The sequence below is a fragment of the Wyeomyia smithii genome, chromosome 1, assembly GCF_029784165.1.
Source record: "Wyeomyia smithii strain HCP4-BCI-WySm-NY-G18 chromosome 1, ASM2978416v1, whole genome shotgun sequence".
Lineage (NCBI taxonomy): Eukaryota > Metazoa > Arthropoda > Insecta > Diptera > Culicidae > Wyeomyia > Wyeomyia smithii.
The window spans coordinates 126,792,853-126,813,007 of record NC_073694.1 but is presented as its reverse complement, the minus strand read 5'-3'; the positions used below and the strand labels follow the sequence as shown (position 1 = coordinate 126,813,007).

The window sequence follows — 20,155 nt, the reverse complement described above, 5'->3', positions numbered from 1 at the left end:
ATTTTGTGACAGTTTGGAAAATTTAGCGCAGAATTTTTTTTACAATGTATATATTTTCTCTAGAACCGCAATTTTATTACCTATAAATTTGCTGAAGATACCATTTCAATCATACAAGCCGTTTTTCTGATATTGGAATTTTTATCTATCAGTCACCATTTTGGATAGGCCCTTTTGAGATCGCGAGGCTACATGAGGAACTGATATCACAAAATGATTTCTTTATCAAAAACAGTGAAAAGTTAAAAAAAAATTATCTATTTTCCATGAAATGCTTAAAGTGGAAAATTTCTACAATACTCCTAAAACTCCTTTGTCCATTTTTCCTCACAAGCCTATACCTGAAACCATACAATAATTACATTGAGATGAATATGGTTAAGTAGATGAATATGGTAGTGCCCTGGAATCCAATACAAATTGATAAAGTTCAATTAGCATGGACACCGCAAGAAAAAAACTTACTCTTAGTCGAAGACAATGTAATCTGTGTTTCAGCACCAAAGATTCTCGCCCCAGTTTTAGAGGTACTCTTTCAAGATATCCACAAGAGACAGACAAATGGACAGATTGATTGAATATTTATTTATTATACTCATTCATCATGTATTTTGGCGATTAGTGTCGTGAATAGTTACTGCTTTCCATATTTATTCCAATGAAAAACCTTTTTATATATGCGAGAGAAATATGTATAGAACATTGATTCAGCTGCAATACTGATTTTAAGAGCCTTAGTGAGAAATTTCAAAAGAAATATAACAATTTAAATTTTTTAATCGTAATTTTTGATTTGGCTGAAACTTTGCATAGATGTTCTTGTGGGCTAAAGATGTCATTTTCTGAAATAATTTATTTATTTCGTCAAATTAATGCAGACTATATTCAATTACAGATAGATTACAATGTTTTACTGATGTGCATTATTCCTAATACTTAATTGCGTTTTTATTTGATTTCTGAATATTGTTGTGTCAATCACCTCACTATAATCGCATAGTTTGTCCTGCATGTTTTTCCATAAAAAAGATTGCATAAAAATTTAATTGTGAAAGTAATGTTATAGATTCTACACGGCCAGAAATAATTTCGTTGATACAGTATAGTAAGTTTACGGCGTTCTTTTAGAGTTTGTACACACTTAGCTGCCGAAAAAATCCGTAAAATAGTTAATTTCCGAGTTCAGTAAACTAAAATACCAAATCTCAGAACCCTGACATCATTTAACCGAGATCTTGTCGAACCAAAAAACTCTTACCGAGATTCCAAAAAAGGAGAACTGACAAAATAACGAAAGCTTCTCTATCAGTTTTGCTCGTGTTTCAGTTCAGATGTGGAAGGAGCAGGTGTTGCAGTTAATTATCATTATGCAGAAATCTAAAATATTCAGATTAACCTGAAATATTAAGTACGTATACACTATTCTTTCTCAGATCTTGTTCATATTTATTGCAAATAATACTAAAAGAAACGAAATTCTTTCTTTACTCAGTTTTGTAAGTTAACGACTCGCTTCGCAGGATGGAAGTTGCAGAGGGATGGATATTTTTTTTATTTCCAGGAAGCAACACAACTCTCCCGTTTCTACCAATGCTGTAATTAGATGACTTATTCAACTTAATAATTAATAAAATTATACGGATAATCAATTCTTTGGATCATTTTTTGGATTTATTTTTACCGAAATATTTGCTTAATTTTACATTCACCGAAATCTGTATAACTTTTTACCGACCAATCTGTAAAAATGCCAAATTGTGAATGTGGTGGCCATTTTTGTCTGGGAGAGTTACTAAAGTTGAACCATTACCAAAATGAAAGGACGCTCCGGAAAAACAATGAAAGCAGATAGGACCTTTTGAAATGTTTATCTAGATTTTGGTAATGGTTCAGCTTTAGTAACTCTCCCAAGCGTGGTTTTCGTTCAGAAGGCTAGAGTGATCCCACCGCTGTCAACTTGTGCAAATAGCGTGCAATAAAAGGTGTTTAATAAGTTGTGGTGATTAAATGAAAGTGATCGATCAAAAAACGATCAAAGCAGATAGGACCTTTTGAAATCTTTCTCTAGAATTGTGTTGTAATGTTCTCTAAATGTGAGCTTAGAATCCAGAATTACTTCTAAGTCCTACTACTTTGCATTTTTCTACAATTTGGTTTCCTATATGTCATAAGAGTTTTTCTACTGGAAGTTATTGAATTGCGTTTCTGTACATTAAGTTGGGGTAAAGACTTCCTGCACCAAATGCTGAATGTATTGATTTCAATCTGGAATATTACAGCGTCATTGGATTTAGTTATTTCCATGAATAAATTCATATCTTCTGCATACACAAGTATTTTCAGAAGCTTCAGTAGGAAGTACACATGAGGTAATGTCGTTTACATATATAATGACGAGAAGAGGTCCTGAGTGGGAGCCCGAAGGAACCCCAGAAGTGACACAAATGGGATCAGCACACACGTTTTGTAAGCGAACAATCTCTTTGCGTTTCGTTGAATATGAGGGTTTCCATCCGAGAAGTCTATGTTATATTCCTATTTTTGCAATTTTGAAAGCAATAATGTAATGTCGATGCGGTCGAATGCCATATTGAAGTCTGTGTAAAAAGTTTCTACGTGGTTGCCACCGTCCAAGGCATTCAAAGTAAATGATACAAATCCTAAAAGGTTTGAGGTAGTTGACCTGCCTTTAAAAAGCCATGTTGTTGGTTTGTTATTATGTGTTTTATTTGCTGAATTTTTTTCGTTCACAATCAATTCGAACAGTTTAGAAATGCACGAGTGAATAGCAATTCCACGGTAGTTGCGAATGTCTGATTTGGTTACAGATTTGAAATTGGGGACTAAATAAGAAGATTTTCATATTTCAGGAAATTTTCCATTCTTTTGTCAAAAATAAATTGTATTGTTGCGTTGTCGCCTACGACTGGTAATAAAATGGATTAATTGTCTGTGGAAATTCGCGTTTCGTCGATTGAAGTCGCCATAAATATGATAATGTGTTTTTTTTTTCAATCACGCACGACTAATTTTTATGAGAAAACATATTTGACACATTCCTATTTCTTCTACGTCAAGACATCAAAATTTCAACTTGCATATTTGACCCAGAACTGTTGTGTATATGAAAGAGGATAAATTGAACTTCACGAAAAACATTTGTTTCATTTGAATTTACAGGCAAAACTTGATTAAATGATTGAATTAAATACTCATAAAAGATTAATAAAATCATAGTTTTGACACTATTTAAAAAAATACGCTTAAATGATACTATTTTGATGCTTTGCGCATGAGATACATCAGAAAGTAAAGGGTTTTTATGGACGTATTCATGGCCTAAACGCAGTTGTTGCTACTATTTTGTAGATTCAATTGGTAGGTCATTGAAAACAGGCTCTTTATTATTGTGTCGCGTTACAAAGATAGTAGTTTTTTTTTGTATTGTGTAAATGTTACAAACTGTAGAAAAGTAGCATTCAAGATTTTCAAGATTCGCGTTTCGTCGATTGAAGTCGCCATAAATATGATAATGTGTTTTTTTTCAATCACGCACGACTAATTTTTATGAGAAAACATATTTGACACATTCCTAGTTCTTCTACGTCAAGACATCAAAATTTCAACTTGCATATTTGACCCAGAACTGTTGTGTATGTGAAAGAGGATAAATTGAACTTCACGAAAAACATTTGTTTCATTTGAATTTACAGGTAAAACTTGACTAAATGATTGAATTAAATACTCATAAAAGATTAATAAAATCATAGTTTTGACACTATTTAAAAAAATACGCTTAAATGATACTATTTTGAAGCTTTGCGCATGTGATACATCAGAAAGTAAAGGGTTTTTATGGACGTATTCATGGCCTAAACACAGTTGTTGCTACTATTTTGTAGATTCAATTGGTAGGTCATTGAAAACAGGTTCTTTATTATTGTGTCGCGTTACAAAAATAGTAGTTTTTTTGTATTGTGTAAATGTTACAAACTGTAGAAAAGTAGTATTCAAGATTTTCTTAGTACTCGTTGAGACCTTTCTTAGCACATGCTGGTATGTGAAATTGGTGCATTCTACTCTTTGACAATAGGGTCAAAGTTATGGTGTCGCGTTACGAAAATTTTATGTGTGTTTATAAAGTTACCAACAACGAGTTTTTGAGTTTTTGTCAGTGTATATTGAAAATACATCTGCATCAAATTATATCCACCTAGAAGAGAGGAGTTTGCTTTTCACTGGAATAAGATCATTACATATTCAATGCCCATGGAAACCCATGGGAAATTACTAGAATGGTTTTCAGATAACATTAAAAATGTAAAAATATCTTTGTGATGTTAGTTCTTACGTTGCACGAAAATACCAAATATTGAAGTGAAATATCTTTGTGCTTGAAAATTAAAATAAATTATGGAAACGCGAATATATTATGATTTCAAAGACAGTGTAAACCAGTGTATTTGACTATTTTAACATCAAATAGACTCATGCTGTTTCTTAAGCAATTGATTCAGTTGCTAGGTTTAGTGTTTAGTTTTTCTTTGCTTTTTGGCGTAAGTACTGCTTTAACTAACCATGCTATTTACGAAAAACACATTAACAATAATCATTGCCACATGACAAAGAATAAAACAGAAACCTCACGTACATATATAGTCTGGTAATGTTTTTACTTCTAGTAAAAAATTGAAAACGTATTATACCCAAACGATATACCAAAATATCAAGCGATGGATGGTCTTTAATGCCAAAACCTCCGAAACACGAAAACAACCAGGCCAATTACACTTCACTTCGTTCCTTGGGGAGTTGCTGGATAATACCTTTTCAACATACGGTGGCGAACCAGCCTGTGACTGACAGCCACCTTAATAAAGCAATAAAAAAACTTTTCAACATTCATTCAAACTCATCAAATTCTAGGTACATTATAAATTAACAATATTCCTACCAAACTCACTCAATACCTGATGGTTACGACACTCCCTGATATTCCAACACACAAGCCACAACAAACCCCAAAAAACGGATTCATTCGTGTTTTACACATATCTTTTCTTACTTCAAGTACATTTTGATATTTTTTTTCTTGGAAACCTCAACAAATTTGCAATTTGAGTGCAATTTTGAGTAAGATTGTAGCAGAAAAATCCAAACGAGACGAGTTGCTCAGCGAGGTTTCAGTAGAAGGGCCCAATGTTTCATAAAGATACAGTTATTTTTGTTTGCCAGCCGAAAAGTGGAGGGTGCGGAGTGATAGCTTTGCATAAACTATTTGTTTTCCCTTAACTTCAAGGAAAACTGTATCAAAAAAGATTAAATTCTGAATGAGATATAGCTTTTTAATGAAGGAAACCATTCTCAGTTCGATTAGTGATGGAACAATATAAATCTGAAACGCCCTCATCGGCGTAACTTTGAACTAAATGTAAATGTCAAAGCATAAACTTATTGGTATTAGCCTAAACAACAACTTTGCCGAAGATAGTATGACAAAAAAACTAATCATGATGCCCACATTTACAAAGCTCGCATTTTCGTAACGCGACACCATTTGCAGGAGACTGTTTTGCGTAACGCGACACTATTGACACACTGAAATGTTATTGGGAACATTTCCCTAAAAATTCAGTGTTTTTTATATTGTAATATGTCATTTTGTTGGATTTTGTCTTCGGAACAAATGTCTAGAAGAAACCAGGGTTCAAGAACTTCCAGCAGAGCAGATATCTGAGCGTATACCATCGAAAGTTGAAAAAGCTAAATTCAGCGATGGTGTCGCGTTACAAAATGTATCTGGTTGCATCAGTGCTAAATTGCTATACCAACCCGTCATAAGAAAGTACATTTCGTTGGCATTATTTACGACCTGTTTAATCATATGCTAATTAAGCTAATTTCCAATATCCAGCTTAAAATGTACACCGAAGTCGGTTCCTCATGGTGTCGCGTTACGCTGGAATGTGTCATTACAGTATTACAGAATATTGCCAAAAATACAGATTTTTTCAAATGTTGATTTCGATTGAAAGACTTTCAAACTTTTGTGAAAAACCCTCATGCTGCTTATGTTGGTATCGATGCAGAAGAAGCAGAATGTGGCTTGGTCGAAGCGCAAAAACTGACGTTTCGAAATATTCGTCGGGATTTCTATGTAAAATTCGTAAAACTAATTGTACAGCTATTCGACCAATTGCGTTCGAAAAACGGCAGCTTTAATTATTCCTAAAACGATTAAAATTTTCGTATATAGTTGCAAATAAATCACCTCATGTTGATTTTAAATATTACAAATTTGCCATGTTGAAAAAAAAAACAATATTCAAGTGTCAAAAAATGGCATTGACAAAAATTATTAACTCCATTTGACTTCAGCTAAGCCTCAAAGTTTACTGAGTGTATTTTAACATTTATTTGAAGAATGTTTGAGCCAGTGAGCCTGAATCACATAATTTTTCGCCTAAATCCTATTATTTGCAGCTATCAGTTGTAAAATTATCTACGCTACCGCAAACTGCAGAAAATTATTCGTATTAAACCTAGTTAACCGGGAATGCACTGTTGACTCTTGTCTATAACCTCTTCGTAGCCACCGCCTAAATTGAGCTATCTCAGTGCAACTTGATACAAAAAAGCCTCGAAACAATTCAATTTCATTTTTGTTTTGGATACGGCAGCAAGTGAAACTGCACATGCTGCACATAACTTCTACTGTTGTTCATTGTCGTTAGCGGTGCCGTATGTAGCGGTAAACATCATCTGGGGCAGAGAGAAAATTAAATTAATGAACCCCATAGCGTGTATTCCCAAACCTATTGCAAGAAATACATTGACTTAAGACAAGCTGTCGTATTCTACGTTAACTCTGCGGTCGTGTCTTATAAGCAACCTCTTCTACTTTTATATGTATAGATTACAACATTTTTTAAAGAGTGAAGTTTACCTAAAGAGTGAATATACATTTCTCCTAGAAAATTATAGCAATCACTGGAGAAACCAAAGGCATAAAAGTGCTCCAAATGGTCGAGTCTCGTACATCAATCGACTTAGTTCGACGAGCTGAGCATTTTCTGTATATGTGTATGTATGTATGTAACACCCTCCCAATCTCACTCGATTTTCTCAGAGATGGCTGGACCGATTTTTATGAAACTAATTGAAAATGATAGGTCTAGTTGGTCCATAAGACCCTACTGAATTTATTGTAATCGGATTTTTAGTTTAGAGGTTATGTATCAGAATGTGAAATCCACGAAATTTAATTATCTCAAAAACCACACAAACGATTTGAATAAAATTGGTAACAAAAGAACAGGCTTGTTTTTTAAACCATTTGTAATTCAATTTTATGGTGATTGAAAATATGGTTTAGAAGTTATGCAAAGAAACGTGTTTCAAAGAGTGTTTAAACTCACTAACTTTTCTCAAATATGGCTGAAACAATTTTCACAAAATTAGTGTCAAATGGAAGGTCTAGTTGCCTCATAAGACCCTATTGAATTTTATTGTAATAGGACTTTACTTTGTTCGTTATGCTTAATAATGTGAAATCCGGCTATGGAAAGAAACAGGTTTCTAAGACTGCTTGAACCCACCCAATTTTTTTAGAGACGGATGGACCGATTTTCACTAAACAAGTTTGAAATGAAAGGCCAAAAAGAGCCAAAAAGGTCATGGACGAAAACGGCGTTCCGGGAAGCTGATTAGACTGATAAAGGCTACGGTGGATGGGACGCAGTGCTGTGTGCGGATTTAGGGTGGATTGTCGGGTCCATTTGAATCCCGCAGGGGGCTTCGACAGGGTGATGGTCTCTCCTGCCTGTTATTCAACATTGCACTACAGGGTGTAATGAATCGAGCGGACATCAACACGCGGGGTACGATTTTCAACAAATCCAGTCAATTCGTTTGCTTTGCTGATGACATGGACATTGTCGGCAGAACAACTGCAACGGTGGCAGAATAGTATACCAGACTAAAACGCGAAGCAGCGAGGATTGGGTTGCAGATAAATACGTCTAAAACGAAGTATATGCTAGCCGGCGGAACCGAAGTCGACCGACAACACCTAGGCAGTAGCATTACGATCGTCGGCGATTAGTTCGAGGTAGTCGATGAGTTGGTCTATCTTGGCCCACTGGTTACTGAGGACAATGACACCAGCCGTGAGATCCGGAGGCGTATTATCAGCGGAAGTCGTGCCTACTATGGGCTCCACAAGCAATTGCGGTCTGAGCCCCCGTACGAAGTTTAACGTGTACAAAACGCTCATAAGACCGGTTGTTCTCTACGAGCATGAAACGTGAACAATGCTCGAGGAGGACCTGCGACTGCGCGGAGTTTTTGAACGACGAGTACTAAGGACGATCTTTGGCAGCGTGTAGGAGAACGGAATATGGAGGCGAAGAATGAACCATGAGCTCGCGCAACGATACGGTGAACCCGGTATTCAGAAGGTGGCTAAAGCTGTACGGATACGCTGGGCAGGGCATGCTGCAAGAATGCCGGACAACTATTCGCGAAGATGGTGTTTGCCTCTAATCCGGTAGGAAGAAGACGACCAGGGGCGCAGCGGGTAAGATGGGTAGACCAGGTGGAGCTAGATCTGGCAGAGAGTACACGGTGTCCCAGGGATTGGAGAGCGGCAGCTAAAAACCGAGTGAATTGGAGAAACTTTGTAAATCAGGCCATGTCATTCTGACGGAATGCCAAATAAATAATGGAAATTGACTCATAAGACCCTATTAAATTTTATCGTAATCGGACTGTAACTTTGTCAGTTATGTATCAAAATGTAAAAATTATGAAACTCCATTATCTCAGAAACAATACAACTGATTTCAACGAAATAGGTATCAAATAACCGAGCTACCTTCAAGATCCTCAACTAACGAATTTTATGATGATTTATTATGTGATTCAAAGGTTATGAAAAGAAACGTGTTCCGAAAACTTTTTAAATTCATTCGTTTTGCCAAAGATGGCTGGATTGATTCCCATAATCTTAGTTTCAATTTAAAGGTTTAGTTGCTTTATTGGTACTCATTTCATTTGAATATAACAATGGTCGACAAAATCGACAAAAATTGCTGCCCTAGAGTTCAAAATTGTTGCCCTAGATAGATTATACCTTTTCAACCATTTCCATGAAATTTGATGCCTATAGCCATTGTCAGAATGCGTCAACTCACGTCAAAATGTCGCATAGTAATTGCTCGCCGGGTTCGTCCCTTAAGCGTTATGTTTACGAGAATACTCATTCAAGTCTCTGAGAAAATGTTGGTGGCTAGGGGCACCAAAATTCACAGGAATGGTTAAAAAGCTATAATCTTTCATTTTCCCCAGTTTGACCTTCGGGGCCACACTTGTGTTGACCAGTGAAATCGGACTTTTGTTTCAACCATAATGTGTTAAATTGTAAAAATAGCAAAAGTCTATTCTCTCAAAGATTACACGACTTATTTTAACAAAACAAGTGTCAAACGAACAGGTTGTTCCTCAAACTTACAAAGAAACGAAACCCAAAGACTGTTTAAAACTAGCTGCTTTGATCAAAGTTCGAAATTAAGAGTCATTATGATGATAGAAAAACTATTTATTTAGTACAAATGTTAGAACGAATTTTATATATTTTGCTACAATTCAAACACAACATCAATACTTTAAAACCCGAAGAGTGGATATACCTTTGGATATTTGGATTTCAAAATGAAGTATCATTATCAGGCAGCCAGAAGTATCTGAACCTAAAATAAGGTTCGAAGCAGGATTTTGGCCACTGGGTATAATCCAGGTTTCAAAAACCCATATTGAATGGTATTTGGTCATTTATTGGATACCTCTCAGAAACGATTGGAATAATATCAGTAATATCAACTGCGTTAAAGAATTTCATAGATCATTCAAATTAATGTATTGTAAACAAAATGTAATTGTATATTATTTGAAAGGTAGGTACTGACTAATGTTGACATAAAATATATATTTTTTTCGCCTTTCTCCTAGAACGGTATAGCAATCACTGAAAAAACTAAAGGTATAAAAGTGCTCCAAAGGGCCGAATGTCATATATCACTCGACTCAGTTCGACGAGCTGAGCATTTTCTGTATGAGTGTGTGTGTGTATGTGTGTGTGTGTATGTGTGTGTGTGTGTATGTGTGTGTGTAACGCTCTCCCAATCTCACTCGATTTTCTCAGAGATGGTTGAACCGATTTCAATGAAATTAATTGCAAATGAAAGGTCTAGTTGCCCCATAAGACCCTATTGAATTTTATTGTAATCAGATTTTTAGTTTAGAGGTTATGTATCAAAATGTAAACATCACGAAACATCAATATCTCAGAAAATACGCTACCGATTTGAACAAAATTAATTTCAAATGAACGGGCTACCTAAAAAAACCCTTAACTTTTGAATTTCATTGAGAATGGACATGTGGTTCAAAAGTTATGGAAAGAAACGTGTTCTCGAGACTATTTAATCTCACTCATGTTTCTCAGAGATGGCTGGACCGATTTTCATAAAATCGGTGTCAAGTGGAAGATATAGTTGCCCCATAAGACCCTATTGATTTTTTTGCAATCGGACTATTACTTTGCCTGTTATGTTTAAAAATGTGAAATCCAGCTATGAAAAATAAAATATTCCCAAGACTACTTAAACTCACTCACATTTCTCAGAGATGGCTGAACCGATTTTCACTAAATTAGTGTCAAATGAGAGGTCTAGCTGCCTCATAACACCCTATTGAATTTTACTGTAATCGGACAGTAACTTCTTCTGTAATGTAACGAAATGTGAAAATCACGAAACTTCATTATCTCAGAAACTACACAACCGATTTGAACAATGTTGAAATCAGATAAACGGGCTAGTAAAGGGTTAACTGATGAATTATGATTAAACAAGTGGTTTCATTATTCGGCTGCTCTATACGTTCCCGTTTCATTCGATTATAATCGAACTAAAGCAACCGTTATATATTGAATTGTTAAAACAACGAGTCTATTTTCTCAAAGATTACATGACTCATTCAACATAACTAGCATGATACGAACGAATTATCTCTTAAACTTACAAATAGCTAACTTCATAACAACTTGATATGCTGTTCAAAAATTATTGAACGAAAAGAAATTCAAAGACTATTTAAAACTATACCTGCTTTGATCAATATACGTGGCCTCAACATAATTTAAATGTGGTTTCGTACTATTTGAACGTTCCAGGTATCGCTCGTGATGGAATTGTTCGAAATTAAAAGTCATTTCCTCAATTTCGCTATTTCTTAAGCACTAATATTACGTCAAATTTCTTATTTTATACTTCAATTCAACATCAATATTTTAGAACCTGAAGAGTGAATATACTTTTATTGGATTGAAGCGTCCATGTAAATCTATTTTTACAAATAATAAGTTTGAATGAGAAAGGCTGGGTCTGACCGCTAGGTGGATTAATTTAGGTTTTTTTTTGTTTCAGGTAAAGGGGAAATTTGCATCCAAACCCCTGAGGTGACCAACCTCAGGGAGTGTGGGGATAATACTCCCCGGGACCACCGCTAGGTATTGCTTCGGGGAGCGGCTTTTGTGTTCTGTGCACCCTCTTGGTTCTTTAGGTCTCTTTGCAAACTTAGCTAACTAACCTGGAGACTGGCCGTTAGCTAACACTGGCGTGTCGGTGGTCAACCTGTCGCCTGTTTTGAAAAAAAAAAACTATTTGAGAGGCGGCTGTACAAACCGCCCTCCAAATGTTTGGGTCTTTACACATCCTCCGAACTAGGTTGTCCGGAGTGGTGTCTGGTCCGCTCACTACCATCATGTCGCTCCGCGCATGCACAAAACGAGGGCACACGAAAAAGACATGCTCAGCAGTCCGCATCCGTGACTCGGGACACATGGGGGACCCCGCATGCCCGAATCTGTGTAGATACTGCCTGAAGCAATCATGACCTGACAGAATCTGTGTCAAGTTGAAGTTAACTTCTCCATGGCGCCTCCCGATCCATCCGGTTACGTCCGGAATAAGTCGATGCGTCCATCTACCCTATACGAAATTGGACCATTCCTGCTGCCATCTGATCATCGAGAATGACCTTCTGGTGCCTCGTATACCCCTTGTGTCACGTTGATCGAAGCATTCTACGTCCTCCTTAATGGCTATGCGGATAGGCATCATGCCGAACAGGACGCAGATTGCGTCGTATGACACTGTACGGTACGCGCTCACAACCCTCAGGCACATGAGCCTTTAGGTACAAAAAAAAACAATATCGCACGCTTAGCCTTGGGGCTAATAGCGGTCTCGATCAACTAGATTAGTTGAGAGTTTTTTGGCACATTTTGCATGTGTGAATAAGTACAACGATACACCGTGCCCCAGTGCTGAGTCGAGAAAATTTCCAGCTCGAAAAGATCCTCGACTCGATCGGGAATCGAACCCGATATCACAACCGTGTGGGAGAGCTAGCCGACCGACATCGCTATCCACAGAGCCACGGGGACCACTTTAGGTACTTTCCAGTTTACGACGATGACTGTTGGTACCTAACGCTTTGGACCACGCTGGCCCACCATACCTAAGTATGGACGAAACCACGCTGGCAAGAAGTTTACGCTTGCTGCCATATACCGCTGAGCTATTCGACATCATTCGAGATGGTCCTGCAACGGCCGTTGAAGCCCTCTTACAGGCATAGTCGACGTGACTCTTAAATATGAGCTTATCGTCAACCATAACCCCTAAGAGCTTCAAGGAACGCCTTGAGGTAATGGTGCAGTCACCGACTCTGACCACCGCCTGTTGCTCTAATTTGCGGTTGTTTACAACCGTAACCTCCGTTTTATGGTGCGCTAACTCCCGTTTCCTAGAGTGCATCCAGTCTTCGACCTTGCGTATGCAGTGCGCGGCTGTCAACTCGACCTCTTCGATCGACTCGCCGTAGACCTCTAGCGTGTTGTCGTCTGCGAAACCGACGATCACAACCCCTACAGGGAACTTTAGTTTCAACACCTCATCATACATGACATTCTACAACACCGGGCCCAGGATGGAACCTTACGGTACCCCTGCGGTGATTGGGACGCACTTCTGACCCTCCTTCGTGTTGTAAACTAGTACCCGATTCTGGAAATAATTTCCCAAAATCTTGTACAACGACGACGGTACGTGGATGCTCCTAAGCGCGAGCGCTATGGAGTCCCAACTGGCGCTATTGAATGCATTCTTCACGTCAAGCGTGACGATTGTGTAATAGCGAATGCCACAACTCTTACGCTGAAGTGCTACCTCTGCCGTCTTGGTGACAGAGAGAAAAGCATCCAGCGTGGATCTACCGTTCCGGAAGCCGAACTGGTTAATTGCCAGACCGTTTACACCCTCTGTGTACTTCACCAGTCTGTTGAGGATAATCCTCTCAAGCACCTTGCCCGTAGTGTCCAGCAGACAGATAGGTCTCCTCAGACGCTGCTTGGTATAGCAGCTGCTGTGCCGCATAGCAATGGTTCAGGTTCAATTGTGTCACCCTCACGCCCGTGGTTACGTGGCCGCCTTACCGGCTGGGCACCGTGGGACTCCCATAAAGTGCTTGTCGTCCCGTTTTCCAGTACATACCAAGCACTTGGAAGGCTCCCCGCAGTCTTTAGCTTTATGGCCAGCACCACCACAACGCCTACACAACTGGCTCCTATCGGGCCCCTTGCAGGTTCAGGACTTGTGTCCTCCCTCGAAACACCTGAAGCAAACGTCCGGCAGCTGGAGTATGCTCAGAGGACATACTGACCAGCCAACCTTAAGTTTGGCTGTCTTCAGGGCCAGGGTTGCATCGGCCGATGCAAGCCGGAAAGTGGCCACCTGGGTCCCCGCTGGACACTTACGGAGGCGAATAACCTCAGTGGCCACTTCCACTCCGCACTTCTCCTTGAGGGCCTGTGCAATATCGCACCCCTCGGTGATTTCATCCAGGTTTTTGAGCTGGAGAGTCACCTCTGAGGTGAGTGCCTTTGTTTTTAGCATCCTTACGGAGCTCAAGGATCATGTCTCCAGTGCGAGAACGACGGATGGTCCGCCATCCGATCCCAGATCCTTGAGCTGGGTTTCGCCTCTCATTTTCTTCAAGACTTCGGAGTACTTGGACCCATCCGTCTTTAGTATGAGGGCGTCACCCCTGCTTCGCGCCTTCTTTCCCCTCTTTGGACGATTTTTCGCCTTCTCGTCGTTGCGCTCGCTGCCTTTTTGGCGCTTTCCTCCTACTACGGTAACCCAAGGGTTTCCCGTAGCCGCCGTTTCGGCAGGCTTTTCGGCGGACTTGGAGCAATACCAAATTCAGCAGCTTCCTTTCCCATAGTCGTATGCAGCCTAGGTATTTCTAATCTTTTTTACTTTCGAAAAAGATCTTTAAGAATTGCATGCGAATTCACTAGACTCACATATATTATTCCAGCGTTTACAAAAATATCATGCATATTGTAATTTATTATCATTTTGTACAAATGTGATTTAAATAAAATGTTCTCTAGACTCTGAAACTGCTTAACAAGCGAGTTTTTTCATTGAGAAACACAGACTTTTCGACGAGATTAATTTTTGATCAAAAAACAGTTCATTTTCATCATTAGTTGTTTGTGATAAGAAATACTAAAAATATCTTTGTACATTGTTTTTCAGGTTGCACTGAAACGGCAACAAGCTGTGGAAGATGCAATTGCATTACGCCTCGCATCTAGTGAAATGGGTACTCAATTAGAAATGCTCCCACCCGGCAAAATTTACGGAATGACTGTAACGGACCCTTGTCCATCCCCACAGATAGAGCTAACTTCGACAATGGAAATTTCCCCCACGTCGTCTGGTAATAAAATCGCAATGAGTTCTGATGTAATTGAAGGTAATATACCAATTTTGCTTTAAGTTAACAACTGGAGGCTAAAAATTTCGTTCATTATTTTCAGCAAAAACAAACAACGTAACCGTTTCTCAAAGTGCTTTAGATATGCTATCTCAACTTTTTCCACACAGGAAGCGATCCGTACTTGAGTTAATTTTGAAGCGATGTGATTTAGATTTATTGAAAGCAATAGAGCAGTGCAGTAAAAATAATCCATCTAGCGCTTTCAAACCACCACTTTCATCAGCATCGCATATCACACACCATCAGGTTAAATTTCAACGTTTATGTTTTCATAATGAATTACCTATGATACTTTTATTGATTGTAGCTACCGTTTAACTCACCAAGTCCTCCAAACTATCCATCGTTGATTGCTTATCCAAAATGGTTACTTCCCATGTCTATCCCAGTACCTATGGGACATTTAGCACCGAGATGTACTCTACCAAACTGCGTGATGTGTGTACATCATCCAGTATGAAATTAAAAATCTATATATTTAAGTGGATCTGTCTTAAGCATGCTAGTATTGAAATACAGTTTACATTAAAAAGAATTTAGATTAAAATATTCGTTAATTTATTGCATATTGATTAGAATAAGTATTTATAATTTGTCATGTTTATTATCATTTGAAATAAAAATAAGCAATATAAATCACTTTTTTTGAGTGCGAAGAATACATTTGAGTGTGAAAATCAATTTAAAACCTAAATTAATCCACCTAGCGGTCAGACCCAGCCTTTCTCATTCAAACTTTTATTTGTAAAAATAGATTTACATGAACGCTTCAATCCTATAAATATATATTCACTCTTTAGGTTCTAAAATATTGATGTTGTAATCTATACATATAAAAATGTAGTCCGGTCTGTCAGTCTGTTTGATCCATATAGGCTCGAAAACTACCGAACCGATCGACGTGAAAATTTGTATGTAGGGGTTTTTGGTCCCGATAAAGGTTCCTATGATAGTTTGAGACCCCTCCCTCTTCTGGGAATGAGGGGTCCAATACAAATGAAACATACATTTCTGCGCAACTCAAGAACAAACCAAGCAAATGAAACCGAATTTGGCATGTGGATGTTTTAAAGGGTAACAAATATGTTCATAATGGTTCGACGCCCCTCCCTCTTATGGAAGCACATGTGTCTGCACAAATTTCTGCACATCTCGCGAACTAATCAACTAAATGGAACCATATTTGGCAGGTGAATGTTTTTAGTGGTAACAAATGATACACAGCTGCTGAAATCGACCACAGACCCCATTTTAGATTCTAGGTTGGCGACTTCCGGTTCCTGGGAAACAGCGGAAAATGATCGAATTACACCCAATATGGGTGTTTCTTCAACCAGAATGACGCTCAGAGGCCAGAAATTATTTTAAATACCATTTTGAAATCCAAGATGGCGACTTCCGGTTCGTGAAAAACAGCCTAAAATAACCAAATACCATCCAATATGAGTATCTCTGGAACCAGAATGATGCAATGAGCTAACAATTGACCTCAGGCACCATTTTGAATCGCTAAATGGCAACTTATAGGAAACAGTCGAAAATGACCAAATAATACTCAACATGGATATTTCCGTAATCGAGATGATGCATAGAAACCAAACATTGACCCTTGACACTATTTTGAATTTAAAGACTGTTAGTTTCTGGAAAACAACCAAAATAACTGAAAACCTCTCAATATGGGTATTTCCGGTGTCAGATTGATGCCAGAAAATCTGCTGAAAATGACCGAATACCACCCAATATGAATATATTCAGAATTAGGGCGCCAATAGCCAAAAGTCGAAGATTTTGTCATTTCGATAAAACCGTTCATTTCAAACGATTTGTTATTTGACTTTGATCATATCCTATGGCCGATTCGTCGTGCATTTGCAGACTTCAAACACATCGCAAGGAATCAATGAATTTGGAACGTTCAAATAGTACAAAACCACATTTAAATTATGTTGAGACCACATATATCAATCAAAGCAGGTATAGTTTTAAATAGCCTTTGAATTTCTTTTCTTTCCATAACTTTTGAGCCACATATTAAATTGTTATGAAGTTTGTTATTTGTAAGTTTAAGAGATGACTTGTTCGTATGACACTAGTTATGTTCAAATAAGTCATGTAATCTTTGAAATAATAGACTTTCGTTGTTTTATTAACAATTTAATACATAACGATGGCTTAAGTTCAATCATAATCAAATGAAATGGGAACGTGTAGGGCAGCCAAACTTTGAAACCACGTGTTCAATCATAATTCATCAGTTAACCCTTAACTAGCCCGCTCATCTGATATTAATATTGATCAAATCGGTTGTGTAGTTTCTGAGATAATGAAGTTTCGTGATTTGCACATTTCGGTACTTTACAGACGAAGTTACAGTCCGATTACAGTAAAATTCAATAGGGTGTTACGAGGCAGCTAGAATTATTAGTTGACACTAATTTTGTAGAAATCGGGTCAGCCATCACTGAGAAAAGTGAGTGAGTTCAAGTAGTCTTCGGAATATGTTCCTTTTCATAACTGGATTTCACATTCTCAAACATAACAGGAAAAGTAATAGTCTGATTGCAAAACAAATCAATAGGGTCTTATGGGGCAACTAGACCTTCCATTTGACACTGATTTTATGAAAATCGGTTTAGCCATCTCTGAGAAACATGAGTGGGATTAAGTAGTCTTCAAAACACGTTTCTTGTTATAACTTTCGAACCACAAGTTCAATTATTATGAAATCCAAAAGGGGTATTTCAGTTAAGGGTATTTCAGGTAGCCCGTTCATTTGAAATCAATTTTGTTCAAATCGGTTGTGTAGTTTTCGAGATAATGATGTTTCATGATTTTTGCATTTTGAACCATAACCTCTAAGCTAAAAATCTGATTACAATGAAATTTAATAGTGTCTTATGTGACAACGAGACCTTTCATTTGCAATTAATTTCATGAAAATCGGTCCAGCCATCTCTGAGAAAAGTGAGTGAGAATAAAAATCTGCACATACACACACACATACATACATACAGAAAATGCTCAGCTCGTCGAGCTGAGTCAAGTGATATATGCCATTCGGCCCTTTGGAGCACTTTTATACCTTCGGTTTTGCAACTGATTGCTATACCTTTCTAGGAGAAAGGCAAAAATGGTATAAATTGTAATAAGTACATAACCATTCTGATCAAAACTCGAATACGAAATAAAAAACGATATACTAAAACTATAATACTGGACTAAGTAATGACCACTTATATACATTCATTTTATTTATTTAAAAAGGAGAGAAAAGATTTCTTTCCGGGGTCTGAACTGCATCCTCTACAGACTGCGTTCCTTGTCACCCGTGACTTTGTTGAGGAAAATACTTTTCAGGATTCGGGTGTATTCAGCATAGGCTGAAGGGAATTGCTAATGTCCCTGACCGCTTGTCGGCTCTTTGAGGCTGAGTTCTCAATACGCTTGGAGTACCAAAAGTACTGAAATCGGGAATCAAGGTACCATAAACGGGGTGAAATTGATCAATTTTTGCAATATTTTCCAATTATCTCGCTTCATGTAGATTTTAAAATAGTATTTATTTGAAACACGTACTGGTATGTGCCCAACGAAACCGCTAAGGTTGTTAGGGAAATTTCGATTTATTAACTTCTGTTGAAATACATATATGCAAGGGATAAGTGAAAAGTGATAGAATAAAATAGTGAAAGTGGATAAAAAGTGTAATGTGTAGTGTTGTTCTATTGTTTACTTCACGAAATAAATTTAAGAATTCTTAAAGGTACTATGAGATAAATCGGAATGGAATTGATCACTCTTGAAATACATACATTCTATTGATAATGTGTTCTTATTCGATATATTCATGACAAATGATGATTTCTTGACGGAAACAAAAATAACGATATTTCAAGGTAAACTCTATTCATTTTGGTTCGCGTGATAACGTTTGCTAATTTTGCTCTTATTTGATCATCGTTAACCGATTTCAATCCGGATTGTTGCAAAAGGTCAACAACTAGCTTTGGAATTATTATTTTTTTAATTACCTGCCAATTATCAATGATCATTGTGGAAAATTTGATCAATATTTTTCATTACAAATTTTTAGGTGATCAACTTCATCCCACTGATCATTGTCGCCCCATTCCACGGTTCTCCTCGTTATAACGTAACCTGCCTTACAACGTATCCTCTGTATAACGTAAATCGATGTAACATACATTTTTAATCCAAATAACGCAGCTTGGCGTATAATTACGTTTTATGGCGCCTTATAAAGGGGTATGAATTGAAAAACCGGAAACATCGGGACCGTCCCGAGAATTTTCCACTTTAAAATACAAAACTCAGTTTATTATTGTAAGCACTGTTGTCCTGAATTGCACGAAAAATTACATTTCCTCGGATCAACATGGATTTGTACCTGGCCGTTCCGTAACAACGAACCGATTTTGGCGATTTTGCGATGCCAATTATTGTACTATTGAAAAAGTTGAGTCTTGTTGGACGCATGTTTCGACTAACCAGAGCTAAAACAAAGCCTTCTTCCTCAGTACAGCCTACGCCAAAGTATACAAACGATTTGACTTTATAACCGATTTGTAGTTGCTGTTTCACTCGCTCTAATTCACAAAGACACGTCTACCGGAAGTTTAAATCTTGGTCACAGACAGACAAGCAAGAACAAAATTGATCGAAAATTCCGTGTAAATTTTCAAAGAGAATTTCGTTATAAATCACTATACTGGCGCCGCCTGGTGACCTTATCGCTACAATACATTTTTTTTTCGCTGGTGTATGAGGCTGGCGTCACTAGTAGCGCTATCTGGTTGCGAATTGCTACTACAAAAACTTTTACACAAGTTCGGAACTCAGCTTGGACGTCTGTCTGCGTCTTGATAGTCATGTATAAAAGCATGCTAATACTGATATTTAGCAGACTTAGAAACCGGTGGACCGCAGCACTGCATGCTGAACAGATCTGGACTTGCGATACTCAGAAGGCGATGAAAAAACCGCCAATTTGGCAACTGAGTTTCAAATATCAAAGGTGTCCGATCTCTTCTCAAAGCGCAATGCCGACTAAATTTTTCATTCGACTCGTGCAATCGGTGGTGACGATGAAAGTGCATCGCAAAAACCGTGAACTTTCACCACAATCGATAATTATTTTGTTAACCATATAAAAGGTTTATATATATATATATATATATATATATATATATATATATATATATATATATATATAGCAATT

At 37.6% G+C, this 20,155-nt stretch overlaps 1 protein-coding gene across 1 annotated transcript in view; it reads left to right on the top strand.

Annotated features, from left to right (window-relative positions):
• The window catches only part of LOC129718102 (doublesex- and mab-3-related transcription factor A2-like), a 90,199-nt gene extending 74,647 nt beyond the window's left edge, over positions 1–15,552 (top strand). Inside the window, exons 2-4 of the mRNA XM_055668524.1 lie at positions 14,670–14,889; positions 14,954–15,159; positions 15,221–15,552. Coding sequence (XP_055524499.1) covers positions 14,670–14,889; positions 14,954–15,159; positions 15,221–15,373 — 579 coding nt within the window. The 3' untranslated portion in view covers positions 15,374–15,552. The remainder of the gene's footprint in view (positions 1–14,669; positions 14,890–14,953; positions 15,160–15,220) is intronic.
• The last annotated feature ends 4,603 nt before the right edge of the window (positions 15,553–20,155 follow it).